Genomic DNA, 17,500 nt, shown 5'->3' on the forward strand with positions numbered 1-17,500 from the left:
GTGTGTGTGTGTGTGCGTGCGTGCGTGTGTGTGCATCCGCCAAGCTGTAAACACAATGTGCACTTGATTCGCTATTTACCAAGGATGTAGTGTAATTATCCCTTGTGCCATTAAGCGTTGTGCCATCAAGCAGAAGTGTGGTCTAATTGGACGGGGAGGTGGAGTGTGTAAATGTCATTGGGCGACTTCACTTCATCATAGATTGTTGTGTTGAATTAGTTAAAGGGGCACTTCACCCGAAAACAATGCCAATTTATTTATATCTCACAGGCATTGAGAGTTAACGAGTTTGAATTATGTCCAATGGATCTTTAATTATATACGGTAATTAAAACCAAGGTGTTTCTGCAACATGCCTACATTAGGCAGAGCGCTCGTCTGGTAATCAGAAGGTTCCCGGTTCTATTCCGGCTCCTCCCGGCAGCGTGTCGACGTGTCCTTGAGCAAAACACAATCCCTGAATCCCGATGAGCACCTTGCATGGCTGCCTCCGCTCTGAGTGAATGTCTGAGTGAGTGGGTAAACGTGAGGCACACGTTGTAAAGCACCCTTTCACTACGACAATACAGGAGGTGAACCCTTTCACTGCCACACTACAGAAGGTTAACCTTTCACTACCACACTACAGACGGTTAACCCTTTCACTACCACATTACAGAAGGTTAACCTTTCACTACCACACTACAGAAGGTTAACCTTCTGTAGTGTGGTAGTGAAAGGTTAACCTTCTGTAGTGTGGTAGTGAAAGGTTAACCTTCTGTAGTGTGGTAGTGAAAGGGTTAACCGTCTGTAGTGTGGTAGTGAAAGGTTAACCTTCTGTAGTGTGGTAGTGAAAGGTTAACCTTCTGTAGTGTGGTAGTGAAAGGGTTAATCTTCTGTAGTGTGGTAGTGAAAGGTTAACCTTCTGTAGTGTGGTAGTGAAAGGTTAACCTTCTGTAGTGTGGTAGTGAAAGGTTAACCTTCTGTAGTGTGGTAGTGAAAGGTTAACCTTCTGTAGTGTGGTAGTGAAAGGTTAACCTTCTGTAGTGTGGTAGTGAAAGGGTTAATCTTCTGTATTGTGGTAGTGAAAGGTTAACCTTCTGTAGTGTGGTAGTGAAAGGTTAACCTTCTGTAGTGTGGTAGTGAAAGGTTAACTGTCTGTAGTGTGGTAGTGAAAGGTTAACTGTCTGTAGTGTGGTAGTGAAAGGTTAACCTTCTGTAGTGTGGTAGTGAAAGGTTAACCTTCTGTAGTGTGGTAGTGAAAGGTTAACTGTCTGTAGTGTGGTAGTGAAAGGTTAACCTTCTGTAGTGTGGTAGTGAAAGGTTAACTGTCTGTAGTGTGGTAGTGAAAGGTTAACCTTCTGTAGTGTGGTAGTGAAAGGGTTAATCTTCTGTATTGTGGTAGTGAAAGGTTAACCTTCTGTAGTGTGGTAGTGAAAGGTTAACCTTCTGTAGTGTGGTAGTGAAAGGGTTAACCTTCTGTAGTGTGGTAGTGAAAGGTTAACCTTCTGTAGTGTGATAGTGAAAGGATAACCTTCTGTAGTGTGGTAGTGAAAAGGTTAACCGTCTGTAGTGTGGTAGTGAAAGGTTAACCTTCTGTAGTGTGGTAGTGAAAGGTTAACCTTCTGTAGTGTGGTAGTGAAAGGTTAACCTTCTGTAGTGTGATAGTGAAAGGATAACCTTCTGTAGTGTGGTAGTGAAAGGGTTAACCGTCTGTAGTGTGGTAGTGAAAGGTTAACCTTCTGTAGTGTGGTAGTGAAAGGTTAACCTTCTGTAGTGTGATAGTGAAAGGTTAACCTTCTGTAGTGTGGTAGTGAAAGGTTAACCTTCTGTAGTGTGGTAGTGAAAGGTTAACCTTCTGTAGTGTGGTAGTGAAAGTGTTAACCTTCTGTAGTGTGGTAGTGAAAGGGTTAACCGTCTGTAGTGTGGTAGTGAAAGGGTTAACCGTCTGTAGTGTGGTAGTGAAAGGTTAACCTTCTGTAGTGTGGTAGTGAAAGGTTAACCTTCTGTAGTGTGGTAGTGAAAGGTTAACCTTCTGTAGTGTGGTAGTGAAAGGTTAACCTTCTGTAGTGTGGTAGTGAAAGGTTAACCTTCTGTAGTGTGGTAGTGAAAGGTTAACCTTCTGTAGTGTGGTAGTGAAAGGTTAACCTTCTGTAGTGTGGTAGTGAAAGGTTAACCCTTCTGTAGTGTGGTAGTGAAAGGTTAACCTTCTGTAGTGTGGTAGTGAAAGGGTTAACCTTCTGTAGTGTGGTAGTGAAAGGTTAACCTTCTGTAGTGTGGTAGTGAAAGGTTAACCTTCTGTAGTGTGATAGTGAAAGGTTAACCTTCTGTAGTGTGGTAGTGAAAGGGTTAATCTTCTGTAGTGTGGTAGTGAAAGGGTTAACCTTCTGTAGTGTGGTAGTGAAAGGTTAACCTTCTGTAGTGTGGTAGTGAAAGGGTTAATCTTCTGTATTGTGGTAGTGAAAGGTTAACCTTCTGTAGTGTGGTAGTGAAAGGTTAACCTTCTGTAGTGTGGTAGTGAAAGGTTAACCTTCTGTAGTGTGGTAGTGAAAGGTTAACCTTCTGTAGTGTGGTAGTGAAAGGGTTAACCGTCTGTAGTGTGGTAGTGAAAGGTTAATCTTCTGTAGTGTGGTAGTGAAAGGGTTAACCTTCTGTAGTGTGGTAGTGAAAGGTTAACCTTCTGTAGTGTGGTAGTGAAAGGTTAACCTTCTGTAGTGTGGTAGTGAAAGGTTAACCTTCTGTAGTGTGGTAGTGAAAGGTTAACCTTCTGTAGTGTGGTAGTGAAAGGGTTAATCTTCTGTAGTGTGGTAGTGAAAGGTTAACCTTCTGTAGTGTGGTAGTGAAAGGTTAACCTTCTGTAGTGTGGTAGTGAAAGGTTAACTTCTGTAGTGTGGTAGTGAAAGGTTAATCTTCTGTAGTGTGGTAGTGAAAGGGTTAACCTTCTGTAGTGTGGTAGTGAAAGGTTAACCTTCTGTAGTGTGGTAGTGAAAGGTTAACGTTAGGTTATGACTATAACCAAGTTCTGTTAGTATAGCGACACTCGGCATCGCTCTCTGCACTATCTCGCATATGTGCACGCGCACTGAATAAAGACCACAAATGTACCTTTAATCCCAATATTCGTCTGACCACACCCCTATCAGTTTACCCATATAAGCAGGGGTGGGGCCACCCACTCGCCTCCTTCCCAAGCTTTCGCCACAAGGCGAGGTCAAAGGCTGCAGCGGCGTCGGATGCCGAGCGTCGCTATACTAACAGAACTTGGTTATAGTCATAACCTAACGTTCTGTTTCGTATTCGCTCTCGCTCGGCATCGCTCTCTGCACAAGGGAGGCCGAGCGAGAGCCAACGGCCGACAAATACACCCCGCTGACAGCCCCCCACAACCATCAGAACAGGGAGGGCCGAGCCCCCCCGACCCACCCTAATGGAGGGCACCCCCCCCTATTAGGGGCTTCACGGGAGGGCGACGGACCCGACCGTGCGAAGAGGCACTCAAGCAACTCAACGCACAGGGTGAGCAGACCGTGGCTTGACCCCACGACTACACACACGCACAACCCGCATGCCACCCGGGAACGAACGGAGGAACAACCTCGTTACTGCCCCCAGAATCACGGGGTCAAGGGCAAACCCAACCCCGTGGCAAGGCCGTAGCAGCGGAGCGCGAAGGAAGACCCAGACCCACCAAAAGGACTGGACTCCCTGGAATGGGGGCCCGGAGAAGTCCATGATGCCAGCATCAAGACCCCACCAGGTGGGCACGTAGTGCCCCGCCCCCCACATCGCCAGCGTATTCGGACAAAGGCCCCTCAGCCGAGCGGGCCCCGTCCCCCCAATAGTACACCGCCTGGCACACTGACCCTGCAACAGGCAGTCAGCATGGCCGTAAACACACAAAAAAGGTTAACCAACGGAAGCAGGCAGCGCACCGGGGAAAAACCAGGCAACAGGCTATTAACCCTAGCCTGGAGACTGCGGACGAGACAGGCGCCAGAGGGGACAGCTGAACACAGCCGCCCCGGCGGAAGGAGCGTAAGCTGGCGGTGTTGCATGACCAAGCCTCCATTTAAAAACCCCCACCCAGAGGGGTCGAGGCAGAGAAGGCTGACACGATTGGCAGACGTCATGAACGTGCAGGGGCACCCTCAAACGGTGAACCCGGGAGTTGACACTGCTCCAACACACCAGGGAATCAACCACCTTGGTGTTACCCAATGCGGTGGTTGTTCCTATAACCCCTCAAGAAAAAACTCCAAAACACACCTGCGGATATACACCGGCTATACCGCAGTACAAGTGTTTCAGTTTTCAAAAAAGGGTTAACCCAGGCCTACGGGTCGACGAAACATTACTTCGGACCGGGCCTGGCGGTACGGGAAGCACAGGGTCACCAGAGGAGGTCAAACCACCCCCACAGGCCCCTCTTCGCCATGCGTGAGAGAGGAGCGAAAAAGAATGGAGAACCAGCCCCTAAGCACACCGTACTTGGTATTCCCAGGCGGTCTCCCAACCAAGTACTAACCAGGACCAACCTGTGTAGCGGCCGAGATCCGACGAGATCGAGCGTGTACAGAATGGCATGGCCGTAAGCCATTACGACAGTGCTGAGTAAAAACGTACCCAACCAGGGTCTCCATAGCGCTTAACCCTGTGACACCCGGACCGACCTGGCATTTTTCCCCCTGAAAAAAGCCCAAGTCCCTCAGGGTACCAGAACAGCAGATCTGCATCCCCGGCGGACAACGGGTTCAACTGATCCGGACCAGCGTGACCAGAACCAGTCCCGTGCCCTAACCACGCCGACATGCCTACTCCAGGAGAAAGGGCAGATATGCGTGTCGATCTTAACATGAAAAGAAGGCGCCACCCAGACGTTCGGGCGAACCGCGCCTGGTGGCCCACCCCAAGGGCGTGAGACCCCTCTACATATGTTCAGATCCATTCCGTCATCATCCCCCAGACATGAACGAGAATCCGTCGAAAACCAACCCAGGTCGCGGGATTTGGTTGTCGGAAGAGGAAAAACCCCCATCTCAGTTGCTTTATAAAAACGCCGTTTTAACCACAAGCAACCAAGGCGCGCCAGTCAGTCGCCTGTTTACAGCGAGCTAGCACTATACGTGCGTCGGGACACACCCCCATCAATTAACAGGCTATTTAGACCTGTCATTGAATCCCCAAGGCGCCCAGGGGAACGACAAGAGGGGTGTGACACTTCCTAACTCCAACACTTTTTGAATAGAAAAGAAGGAAGCATCAACAGTATGTATCCCAGTCTACACAGCCGGGGGTAAAAAAATTTCACATTTTTACATCCCACCACCCTCCCATAGGAAGGAGACAGGGATCCCCAGAGAGACTTCCCACGCGAGCTGTACAGATTGAAAAGAATATATTGCACCTTGAGCCATGTAAAAAATTGGTTTTAGGGCTCTCCGGGGAAGAGGCACTGAACCCATACACACTCAATAATCGAATTGAATCGAATACATATACAATAGAATAGGACACCTTCTAGAGGGTCCACTCACTTTGACAATCTGAGGAGGAAGGCTCTGTACTCTGATGGAGGCTCCCTCACATGGAAAGGAGGAGTCCGAACTCACAGAAGGCCCGAAAAGGCGCTTGGTGAGGAGGAGCCCTGACCACCCCCCCGAAACAGATCCATCACATGGACCTGAACAGCACACGGAAGTCCTACCAACAGAGACGCGCACGGTGACGTACTCTATGGCGGGGGAATTTCTGCGGTGCACACGCCCAATATACCAGGCCGTGGGACCAGGAAACTCCCCCCCCCCCCCCCACCCGTAACGTGCCGAACCGCAACGTGACAGGAACCTTGAAGGACAGGGGGTGTACCCCTGACCGACAGAAACAAGGGGGAGAGGAAAGGTTACCAGTTCACCCCTTTACGACCCCACACCCATGATACGATGTAATGACAAAAAGAGAATATGACACAGTCATAGTCAGCTCTATGAAACGTTTGACAGCTCCACACAGCGCATGAGCCAACCTGCTATCTGATTTTTACTAAGGAAAAAACACAGAATAGAGAGGGCTCTCTAAGAGCCCCGGTCCAACATACACATGTGCTTCTGTGGCCAGTCCAACCCAGTTGTAGGTCACATGACACACACAACCCATCATCACCTACAAAAAATGGCAAAAACGAGGAACGCCGTTTTTCATAATGAGAGAATACATAATTCTCGATTAGTATCGGCCACAGGCCTTGCTAAGCACACACGACAGCGACCAACAATCTTTTCTTTTAGGAAAATAAAGTTTTTCCAGCAGTTTTAGCACAACCTCAGCAATCAAGCTAAGGGTTACATCGCATCCCTACCACACAAAAGACACAATTTAGTGCACAACATGTCTGATAGGAGGATGAAAAAGTCCCCAGGGAACCGGGGGGAAACACAATCCTCCTATTTTACCCTTAATACGGCCAGTTAAAACAGGAAAACCTGTTAATATGCGAACACACTGTTCATTGTCATCACAGGCTGAGAAAAGAACATTCTTTTACTCACTTGTCACTAAGCATAGCTTCATAGGTTAGTTACCTTAGTTGTGAGTACACGGTACATATAAACACCATGATGTTTCTCACACAACAACCAGATCATTTTCACATCTGTAACAACAACCCGATTTGCACGGAGAAGCTAACTGCCAGTGACAAAAACAGTTCACACATAACTCGCGTCGTATCCTAAATGCATTGCAGCAACACACGTTTTGGGAAAACATCGTTATTCACAAAACATTCAGAAAAGTAAAACCAGAAGACGTGTTATAAGGTCTGGTCAAACCTTGTCCTACCCGGAACGTAGATCAGCGAAGTGCAGACTCAAGAAAGACCCCGTAGACAACACAGCCGATCCTGTGTTGCTCGAACTGGGCAGCGTCGTCGCTCCAACCAGTCGCTACAGTCCTCTTTGTTGACGCAATCCCCGTCCAGGCTCAGGGCAGGGTCGACGAACATCCCCTGTCAAGGATGACGTCGTAGTCAAGAGTGTAAAACATGTTATAATCAAAGCACGTTCAACAGAGTAGCATTAAGCTAACGGCCGCTCCAACCGTTCGGGCGCTACTGCCCCTGCTCGCGAGACGCCGAGCTAACGGCGCACGCGACCAGAAGCGAGCTCGCGGCGGCGCGCGAGGAGCTAAAGCTACCCCGCGCCAGGCCTTGGCCTATAGCAGCAAGCTAACGTTACCTAGTGATCACGACATGCTAGCGCCGCAGCTAACAGCTGACTGGCTAACAGTAGGCCCAACCTAAGTAGGCCATGCAGCGATCCCAGCAGGCTAACGCAGCAGCTAACAGCTGACTGGCTAACCGTAAGCTAAGCAGCTATCACCTGAACATGTAAACAATGACATAACACTCACCCAGACAGGCCGCCGTTCTGAACCTCTCCTCACTTTTTAAGAGAAAAGAGAAACAAGATGTCAACACTGCTTTACAACGGTGATTTTACCAACACCCGACGGAATCAGCACAATACCAAACTGGCCTGTGTAGCTGACTTGAACATGGATCTGCCGCTATCGCACATCCATGCACATATCTCATCGTGAAGGAATACTCTCATTTGGATATGAAAGAAGGGGCTTAAACACGGGACAGAGAGATATCCACTCGTCCAGAACACACAGGGATCACCAGTGTTAATGGTCGCGGCCCACTAGTTAAAACTACAATGGTCTTCAGACCAAGGCCTTCTGTCGCCTAGGTGGCTGAACAAAGGACCCTAGCCTGGGGCCGGTTTCCATAAACATTGTCAAGTAGCCCCCATAGCACTAACAGACAAGTGAAGCCCGCCAGCAACAGTACTCACCCAACCTGAAACCCACCGCTTCTCACAACAGCGGCGCGTCCGACAGTTCAGCTGTAGCCTGACAGGTTTCACCCCAACAAACACAGCAAGGAACTGCAGTTGAGAAGCATGCAGCGGCGTGCTCCCAATACGAAAACCGGTGGAGGGTTTTTAGAATGATCATCATCTTCCAGACACTCCAGTACGAAGACAATATCGCCGTATTTTCTCGAAAATAGTGAGAGAGAAAATAAAGATATGATGTCAACGTATCCTTGTTTCCCAAAGCTGCTCCTAATCCTTTCTTCCATCATGGTGTCAAGTGTGGGGATCTACCGAGGCACTTCTTCCTTGTGGTGAAAGCGAGAAGGAGGCGAGTGGGTGGCCCCACCCCTGCTTATATGGGTAAGCTGATAGGGGTGTGGTCAGATTAAAGGTACATTTGTGGTCTTTATTCAGTGCGCGTGCACATATGCGAGATAGTGCAGAGAGCGATGCCGAGCGAGAGCGAATACGAAACAGAACCTTCTGTAGTGTGATAGTGAAAGGTTAACCTTCTGTAGTGTGCTAGTGAAAGGTTAACCTTCTGTAGTGTGGTAGTGAAAGGTTAACCTTCTGTAGTGTGGTAGTGAAAGGTTAACCTTCTGTAGTGTGGTAGTGAAAGGTTAACCTTCTGTAGTGTGATAGTGAAAGGGTTCAGCTCCAGTCATTCATGCGACCCTGATGAAGTCATGTTGCCGAAACGCATTGATCTGATTATATGAATAAAGAACATCCATCGGCCTCTGAGAGTAGATTTGTCTCCACTCTGAATCTACTGAACAAGGGCGACAGCGGCTCAGGAGGTAGAGCAGTCGTCTGGTAGTCAGAAAGGTTCCCGGTTCGATTCCCGCTCCTCCCGGGCAGTGTGCCGATGTGTCCTTGAGCAAGACACTTAACCCCTAATTGCTCCCGATGTGCAGGTTGGCACCTTGCATGGTCTCCTCCGCCGCCCGTCGGTGTGTGAATGTGTGGAGTGAACGGGTAAAAATGTGAGCAACAGCAATTGTAAAGCGCTTTGGGTAAAAGCTGTTATATAAATGCAGCCGTTGACCATTTACTGAGCTGAAAGTGAGCCGATGCCCTCCCTGCCCCTGCAGTGCCCGTCCACTGCGGCTCCAGCTCCATCGAGGTGTCGGTCCCTAAGGACCTGGTGGGAGGCCTGGACCTCTTCCTGTCCAACAGCTCCTGCCGCGGCGTCTCCAACGGCACGCACATCAACCTGAGCTTCAGCCTGAACACCTGCGGCACCGTGGTGCAGGTCAGAGACAACCCGCTGCTGCAAAAACGGAGAGAATTGGAAATGTGTTTCAGTGTGAAAATCGATGTGAGGGGAAATTACATAATCATCACAGAGGACAGGTGGTAAAAACCTTTTTCTGCCCACGCGCAAGAGAGACCATTATATCTGCTAACAATGTGTCATTCACTGCTCGTCCTCCTGGCTGTGGAGCCACTCAGAGCAGATAAGGTACAGTCTGTGTGTGTGTGTGTGTGTGTGTGTGTGTGTGTGTGTGTGTGTGTGTGTGTGTGTGTGTGTGTGTGTGTGTGTGTGTGTGTGTGTGTGTGTGTGTGTGTGTGTGTGTGTGCGTGTGTGTGTGTGTGTCCACTCCTGACTTAAAGGTACTAGATACAATTTTTATGTAGAGTAATCATACAAAGAAATAAAATTATATATATATATATATATATATATATCCACAGAGCTTTTAGAAAGGTGCCTTTTTGGCTTTATTGTGTTTTTAACCTCGATGATTTTTTTAATGTATGTATTCCTGCTGGGCAGTTTTATATGTATCTTTTATGAATGATCAAATCAATCAAAGGCGGCTGGGTGGCGCAGCGGACATTGCGCTCATCACCAACGCAAGAGACACCGGGTTCGACTCCGGCTGTCGGCGTTGCCTCCGGCCGTCATACTAACTCAATTGGCAGAGTTAGCGGGAGGAAGTCGATGGGCGGTAATCTGGACGTTGTGGACAGCGACTCCTACAGGTCGGTTGGGGGACGCCTGCACAGCAGAGACAGGAAATGGCGGGGGCAGCGTGAGCCTCCCACACGTTACACCTCGTCAATGAGAGTCCGCGCTGGCAGGTGAAAAGATGTGACAGGCTGCCTCCTCGTGTACCGGAGGGGACACGTGATGCAAGGCTTCTATCCTCCCTACGACCGGCCAGTGATGCGAGCAACGTTCAAGACAGGGGAGGGGAGAATTGGCACAGTGGAATTGGGATGGGGAGAAAAAATAGAAAAAGAGGAGAAAAAGTGGATAAAAAAAAGAAAATGAATTATCAAATCAATTCAATCAATCAATCAATAGGTTTTTGAAGATTGTAATTTGGAGAGATAGGTAAATTCATTTAAATTATATGTCTTATTGTTGGTGGTGGTGGTGGTGGTGGTGGTGGTGGTGGTGGGGGGGGCTACCATTTGTTTAATGTCTTGATCCCTGACTTGGCCCTCCAGGTGACGGGGGACAGCATCGTGGGCAGCAACCTGGTGACGGGCCTCCCCAGGACCAGCGCCGGCAGCAGCGGAGACATGATCATCCGGACCAGCAAGCTGCTGCTGCCCGTCACCTGCCAGTTCCCCCGGGAGTACCAGGTGTCGGACGGCTACCAGGCCAGCCTGCGCAGCGCGGACACCCTGGAGCTGGCGGGCCACAGCCAAGGCGTCTTCCCCTTCTCCCTGGAGCTCTTCAAGAGCGCCGAGTTCTCCGAGCCGTACCGCGCCCCGCCTCAGCTGCGCCTGCACGACTCGCTGTTCTTCGGCGTGGAGCCCCGGGACAGAGTGGAGGGCCTGGCCGCCCTGGTGGAGAGCTGCTTCGCCACGCCGGGTCCCAGGGCCGACCAGGCCCTCAAGTACTTCCTCATCAAGGACGGGTGAGTGAGGACATTATAGATGATGAAGGGTAAATGGTAAATGGTAAATGGTCAATGGTCAATGGTAAATGGTCAATGGTCAATGGTAAATGGTAAATGGTCAATGGTCAATGGTCAATGGTCAATGGTCAATGGTCAATGGTCAATGGTAAATGGTAAATGGTCAATGGTAAATGGCAAAGGGTAAAGGGTAAATGGTAAATGGTCAATGGTCAATGGTCAATGGTCAATGGTCAATGGTCAATGGTCAATGGTAAATGGTAAATGGTAAATGGTAAATGGTCAATGGTCAATGGTCAATGGTCAATGGTAAATGGTAAATGGTCAATGGTCAATGGTAAATGGTAAATGGTCAATGGTAAATGGCAAAGGGTAAATGGTAAATGGTAAATGGTCAATGGTCAATGGTCAATGGTCAATGGTCAATGGTCAATGGTCAATGGCAAAGGGTAAATGGTGCATTTATATCTAACGCTTTGATCCAAAGCGCTTTACACTTTTTGTGCCTCACATTCACCCGTTCACTCACACGTTCACACACCGACAGTGGAGGCGACCGTGCGAGGTGCCAACCTGCTCTTCGGGGGCAGTTAGGGGGGTTACTTCGACACACTGCCCGGGAGGAGCGGGAATCGAACCGGTATAACCTTCCGATTACCAGACGACCGCTCTACATCCTGAGCCACTGTGAGTCTCCTCACGGGCTGGTGATCAGGAGGAGCTCTGCAGCCGGTCTGCCCGGTGGAGACGTGGGCACAGACAGGTCTGCAGCCGGTCTGCCCCCCAGTGGAGACGAGGACACAGACAGGTCTGCAGCCGCTCTGCCCCCCAGTGGAGACACAGACAGGTCTGCAGCCGCTCTGCCCCCCAGTGGAGACGAGGACACAGACAGGTCTGCAGCCGCTCTGCCCCCCAGTGGAGACACAGACAGGTCTGCAGCCGCTCTGCCCCCCAGTGGAGACGAGGACACAGACAGGTCTGCAGCCGCTCTGCCCCCCAGTGGAGACGAGGAGACAGACAGGTCTGCAGCCGGTCTGCCCCCCAGTGGAGACGAGGAGACAGACAGGTCTGCAGCCGCTCTGCCCCCCAGTGGAGACACAGACAGGTCTGCAGCCGCTCTGCCCCCCAGTGGAGACGAGGAGACACAGACAGGTCTGCAGCCGCTCTGCCCCCCAGTGGAGACGAGGACACAGACAGCTCTGCCCCCCAGTGGAGACGAGGACACAGACAGGTCTGCAGCCGCTCTGCCCCCCAGTGGAGACGAGGACACAGACAGGTCTGCAGCCGCTCTGCCCCCCAGTGGAGACGAGGACACAGACAGGTCTGCAGCCGCTCTGCCCCCCAGTGGAGACGAGGACACAGACAGGTCTGCAGCCGCTCTGCCCCCCAGTGGAGACGAGGAGACAGACAGGTCTGCAGCCGGTCTGCCCCCCAGTGGAGACGAGGAGACAGACAGGTCTGCAGCCGGTCTGCCCCCCAGTGGAGACGAGGAGACAGACAGGTCTGCAGCCGCTCTGCCCCCCAGTGGAGACGAGGACACAGACAGGTCTGCAGCCGCTCTGCCCCCCAGTGGAGACGAGGACACAGACAGGTCTGCAGCCGCTCTGCCCCCCAGTGGAGACGAGGAGACACAGACAGGTCTGCAGCCGGTCTGCCCCCCAGTGGAGACGAGGAGACACAGACAGGTCTGCAGCCGCTCTGCCCCCCAGTGGAGACGAGGAGACAGACAGGTCTGCAGCCGGTCTGCCCCCCAGTGGAGACGAGGAGACAGACAGGTCTGCAGCCGGTCTGCCCCCCAGTGGAGACGAGGAGACAGACAGGTCTGCCCCCCAGTGGAGACGAGGAGACACAGACAGGTCTGCAGCCGCTCTGCCCCCCAGTGGAGACGAGGAGACAGACAGGTCTGCAGAGCGTTACCATATGACCCCACTTGAGAGTGACAATCTGCACGGCACACGACACAAATATACTAATTTAATCATCGCCGTCTAAATGCTACACAATAATGTCACATTTCTCATTTCAATACCCCACTTGTAACACACAATGCGTTAAAAACATAGCCGGAACACTATTTGAGTTAAATGCCTTGCCTCTGGGTACAATAATAATAATAAATAATAATAGATTTCATTTATATAGCACACTTTAAAACTCAAGTGAGATCTCAAGGTGCTTCACAGCAGAGGGAGAATAAAACATTTAAATTAAATAAAAGGTTTAAAACATGAAAACATTCAAATTAATCAAATAATTAGGGATGCACCGATCCAACTTTTTCAGTCCCGATACCGATACCTGGCTTTGGGTATCGGCCGATACAGAGTACCGATCCGACACTGGCGGACTCAGATCGCCCCCCCCCCCCCCCCCCCCTGGATGCCCCCACGGTTGAAAAACGCACGCTAAAGTGCCCTTTTGAGTGGCGAAAAATGAGAGGGTGTGCCCTATTGGTGCTCTTCCAATGGTCTAAACTTGGCCCCCCACAGTTGAAAAACATCACGCAAAAGTGCCCTTTTGAGTGCTTTTGTGCCCCACCGTTAAATAATGTCATGCAAAAGTGCCCCTTTGAGTGGAAATAATTAGAGGATGTGCCCTATTGGTGCCCCTCTAATGGTTAAACGTGACCATGTGCCCCCACCCACAGTTGAAAACATTGCGCTAAAGTGCCCTTTTGAGTAGCGAAAACTAGAGGACGTGCCCATTGGTGCCCTTCCAATGGTCTAAACTTGACCATGGGCCCCCACAGTTGAAAAACATCGCGCTAAAGTGCCCTTTTGAGTGGAAAAACTAGAGGACGTGCCCATTGGTGCCCTTCCAATGGTCTAAACGTGACCATGTGCCCCCACAGTTGAAAACATCGCGCTAAAGTGCCCTTTTGAGTAGCAAAAGCGAGAGGACGTGCCCATTGGTGCCCTTCCAATGGTTAAACTTGACCATGTGCCCCCACAGCTGAAAACATCTTGCTAAAATGGCATTTTGAGTGGCGAAAATGAGAGGACGTGCCCATTGGTGCCCTTCCAATGGTCTAAACTTGACCCAGACGGTTAAATAATGTCACGCAAAAGTGTTAGCTACTGTACAACTCTGAGCAGCCCTGTCACTACAATATTCCATCCATTTAAATGTTCAGTTTTAGACACATCCCCTCTTGAATGTTCAGATGCCAGAGGGCTTAATGCAGTCTGAGCTGTAACCCTGCATCCTACTGCTGTGTGTGAGAATAGAATAGAATAGAAATACTTTTATTATCCCGTGGGAAATTTGACACTGCAAATCGCTCAACATTTAAACATTTAGACAGAACAGGTCACGAATTAGAATAATAAAACAAATCAAATCAAGTTGCCTAGGATCAGAGTAGAGTAAAATAGAATAAAATGGAATAAAATATACAGTACATAAATACAGTAAGAATATACTGAGGTCTACAGTAGGTGTAATATTGCACAGTGCTGTTTCGAACTAAGTCCAGGAAGATGGTAACTGTCACTCTGTGCTCACTGATGCAGTGAGGCACAGTGATGCATTGCATATCCTGATGGCTGTTGGAATGAAGGACTTCCTGTGCCGTTCAGTGCTGCATTTAGGTGAGGTAGGTAATACAGCAAGCTTTCTTTGAAGTAGTACTATTAGTATTTAGTAATGCATAATTGGTCAAAACAAACTCAATCTTTGTACACTGCAAGTGCTTTTATTGATGGCAGTATGTTTTAGCCTAGGCTAGCTGTATTACTACTGTAGCTAGCTAACTAAACAGGTACCTTGCTTAGCTGATGCTAACCTGTGTTCTCAATTTAGAAATAAAGTGTACAAATTATTTTAGGATTATTTGCACAAAATATACTAGCACTTTAAAGTTCAGTGTGAATTGCTTTTTAAAGCTAATTTAAAAGTGGTAGTAAACCCCAAAATTGGTCATTTTCGTTTTCGTTTTTGAGGACTGCATACTTTTTTTGCAAACCAAAATACTATACTTTATACTTATACCACATGCATGAGCCTGGTCTCTTTTGAAAGATGACATTTTGGGGTTTCTGATACAATAAGGAAAACTCACCTTTACTGCTAATGAAATAGAGTAACATAGGTCTGAACTTGAGTTGTAGATAAACTTGTTACTCACGTCCAGAAGTAGTATTTCCCCAGAATGGCTGGAGGCTTAAAAAACACCCGAGATCCATAGCCTGAAGTCTTATGTAGATCATAAAGATCCGTTCAGAAATGAGTGATTATGAGTGATTTTGGTCAACTGTGTACAAAAGAAAAGCTCAGTTTTCTCATAGACGTCAACTAATTCTGCGGTTTTTCTCTTCCTGTTTTCGCTTGTGACTTTTCACCTAGATCCCTGATTCGTACATCCCCAGGGGGAAAGCCACACTCATTGGCTACAACCCTGTCCAATCATTTTCGAGATCGCCAAATGATTGACGGAACTAGAGCCCCAAGAGTCGGGAGTAGTATTTGCGCAATACCGTGTACTTCGCGCAAGCCTCACATATCGGCATGTAACTCGAGAACCGCTGAATGGATTTTGTCACCTGAAAGGGCTATCGACAGGCAACTAATGGGGCTTTAATTCGGCTTTAAATATGCACAACCAAGCCATTAGAGGTCGCCAAAGTGCAGGTGGGCAAATCGTCCTCAAGAGGGCCCACATGTGGGCCCCCACCTGATAAGTGGGTTTAGCATTGGCCTGTATATGATTACAGAATGCCAAGGAGAGAAAGAAATCGGAAGAATATTAAAAAGCAGCTGAAAAATGCTGCGAGAGGCAGCTTCTCTTTGAAGAATTGGGTCCAAAGCAAAAATAGTAAGGGAGGAGATAAGGATACAGGTATGTATTTGTAAGTCTGCACTACTAGATACATACAAGCTTGTCTCACAGAGCCATAGTTTGTATTATAACTGAGAATCTGGTGCTAACATGGTCAATAATGCTTATTTTGGACAGACAATTGTGTCTTAAACATTTAAATTGACCAACCATAGACCCTTTTTATTCCAATCAAGGCAAGAGGGCTAGTGGTGGTAGTGCTATATGACATATTATTTTATAATACAATTATAACATTGTAGGCTACAGTACGAATATTATATACAGTACAATTATATTACTATTATAAAACAAATATTATTTGCTCCACCTTAGATAAAGACAGTACAGACAATGAAGATGGAGATATTCAAGAGGGAAATAATGATATCAGGAAGAGAGATGGTGAAGAAGTGGAGGAAAGAGAATGCAGATGATTCTATGGAGAGAAATGATGAAGAAGTGGAGGAAAGAGAATGCAGATGATTCTATGGAGAGAAATGATGAAGAAGTGGAGGAAAGAGAAAATGCAGATGATTCTATGGAGAGAAATGATGAAGAAGTGGAGGAAAGAGAAAATGCAGATGATTCTATGGAAAGAAATGATGATGAAGACGGTCATGGAGATGCTAAAGAAAGCGAGGATGAAAATGATGATAGGGAGAGAAATTATTGCTTTGGATAAAAGAGTCAGCTAAATCAGGGGTTCCCAAAGTTTTCAGGCCGCGACCCCCGAAATAACAGTGTCAGAGAGCCGCGACCCCCACTATTATAGGAGATAAAAAAAATATATAATTTTTTTTTAAATGTAAAAAAAAAAAAAAAAAAAAAATTATAAATGGAAATGTATGGATGAAACATGCAAACGTTCAAATGCACACACACACTAATAAGCATTGGAGGCTTTTAACCAGGGCCGGACTGGGGAAATCATTTAGGCCAGGAAATATAGTGCGAAATATAGCCCCAGTCAGGCCACTTTTTAAGCGGGGGGTCTGGGGGTCCCCCACCAGGAAATCTTCTTGCATTCTGGTGCAGGAATTGTTTTATTTGTACCATTTAAATGCCAGTGTTTGTGATGGCATGACTGCGCAAAAAATAAAATAATTGAAATCTTTATTTATTTGTTGTAATTTATTTTTTAAATCATCTGGCGACCCCCCCCCCACGGCGGCTACCCACTTTGGGAACCCCTGAGCTAAAGGACTAAATGTAAATGTAATGTCGCTATTAGCTCTATCTTTAATTTTTCAAAATGTACAGTTGCTATTGCATGCACTCATCTGTGTTCCACTACACACATGAGTGCATGCTTACCAACTGTCCGTCTGCAACACTACTATCACCAACATCTAAGAAGGGAGATCCCCCCTTGAATGGCCCTTCTAAGGTTTCTCTCCTCCACATTGCCTGTGGAGCTTTTTTTCCCCCTATTGTTAGGTTTTAGTGAGTTTTTCCTTACCTTCGCGTGGGGTATGTCTGGGAGTGCTTGCATTCTTTCATTTATTTGCATCCATCTAAAAATGTTTGCACCTTATGGTGTTCTTGTTCTGTTCTTGACTTATTGTTATGTTTTCTTCTTGACTTGTTTAAAGAAGATCTGTACGGCCCATGGGGACATTAACGTGTGTTGTTGGGCCTTATAAATAAATTTGATTTGATTTGATTTATGTAAATACCCATTGTTCAATTAATAAACTGTATGCCTCACTGTGTGGAAGAGACTGGGATCATTCTTTTGTGCAACAAGGCAACATCAGGCTCGACTTAAAACATTACTTTCCTAACTTAGTGAAACTAAATGCAACAAATTAACACATAGATATAAATGTACTGAATTGTTATTTCTTATTTGATTTCTTATTATATTATAAAAATAAATAATAATAAAATAAAAACGTATTCCGATATTCTTCTTTCTTTTTTTTTATACCCGATCCAGATATTTT

The 17,500-nt window shown here is 47.7% G+C and overlaps 1 protein-coding gene across 1 annotated transcript in view; it reads left to right on the top strand.

Annotated features, from left to right (window-relative positions):
- oit3 (oncoprotein induced transcript 3) overlaps positions 1-17,500 on the top strand; it is a gene marked incomplete at its 3' end in the record, with an annotated part of 39,876 nt that overhangs the window by 19,732 nt on the left and 2,644 nt on the right. Inside the window, exons 5-6 of the mRNA XM_084321314.1 lie at positions 8,954-9,114; positions 10,320-10,735. Of these exons, the coding sequence (XP_084177440.1) occupies positions 8,954-9,114; positions 10,320-10,735 (577 nt within the window). The remainder of the gene's footprint in view (positions 1-8,953; positions 9,115-10,319; positions 10,736-17,500) is intronic.

This window comes from Notolepis coatsorum (assembly GCF_963971535.1).
Source record: "Notolepis coatsorum genome assembly, chromosome: 9".
Lineage (NCBI taxonomy): Eukaryota > Metazoa > Chordata > Actinopteri > Aulopiformes > Paralepididae > Notolepis > Notolepis coatsorum.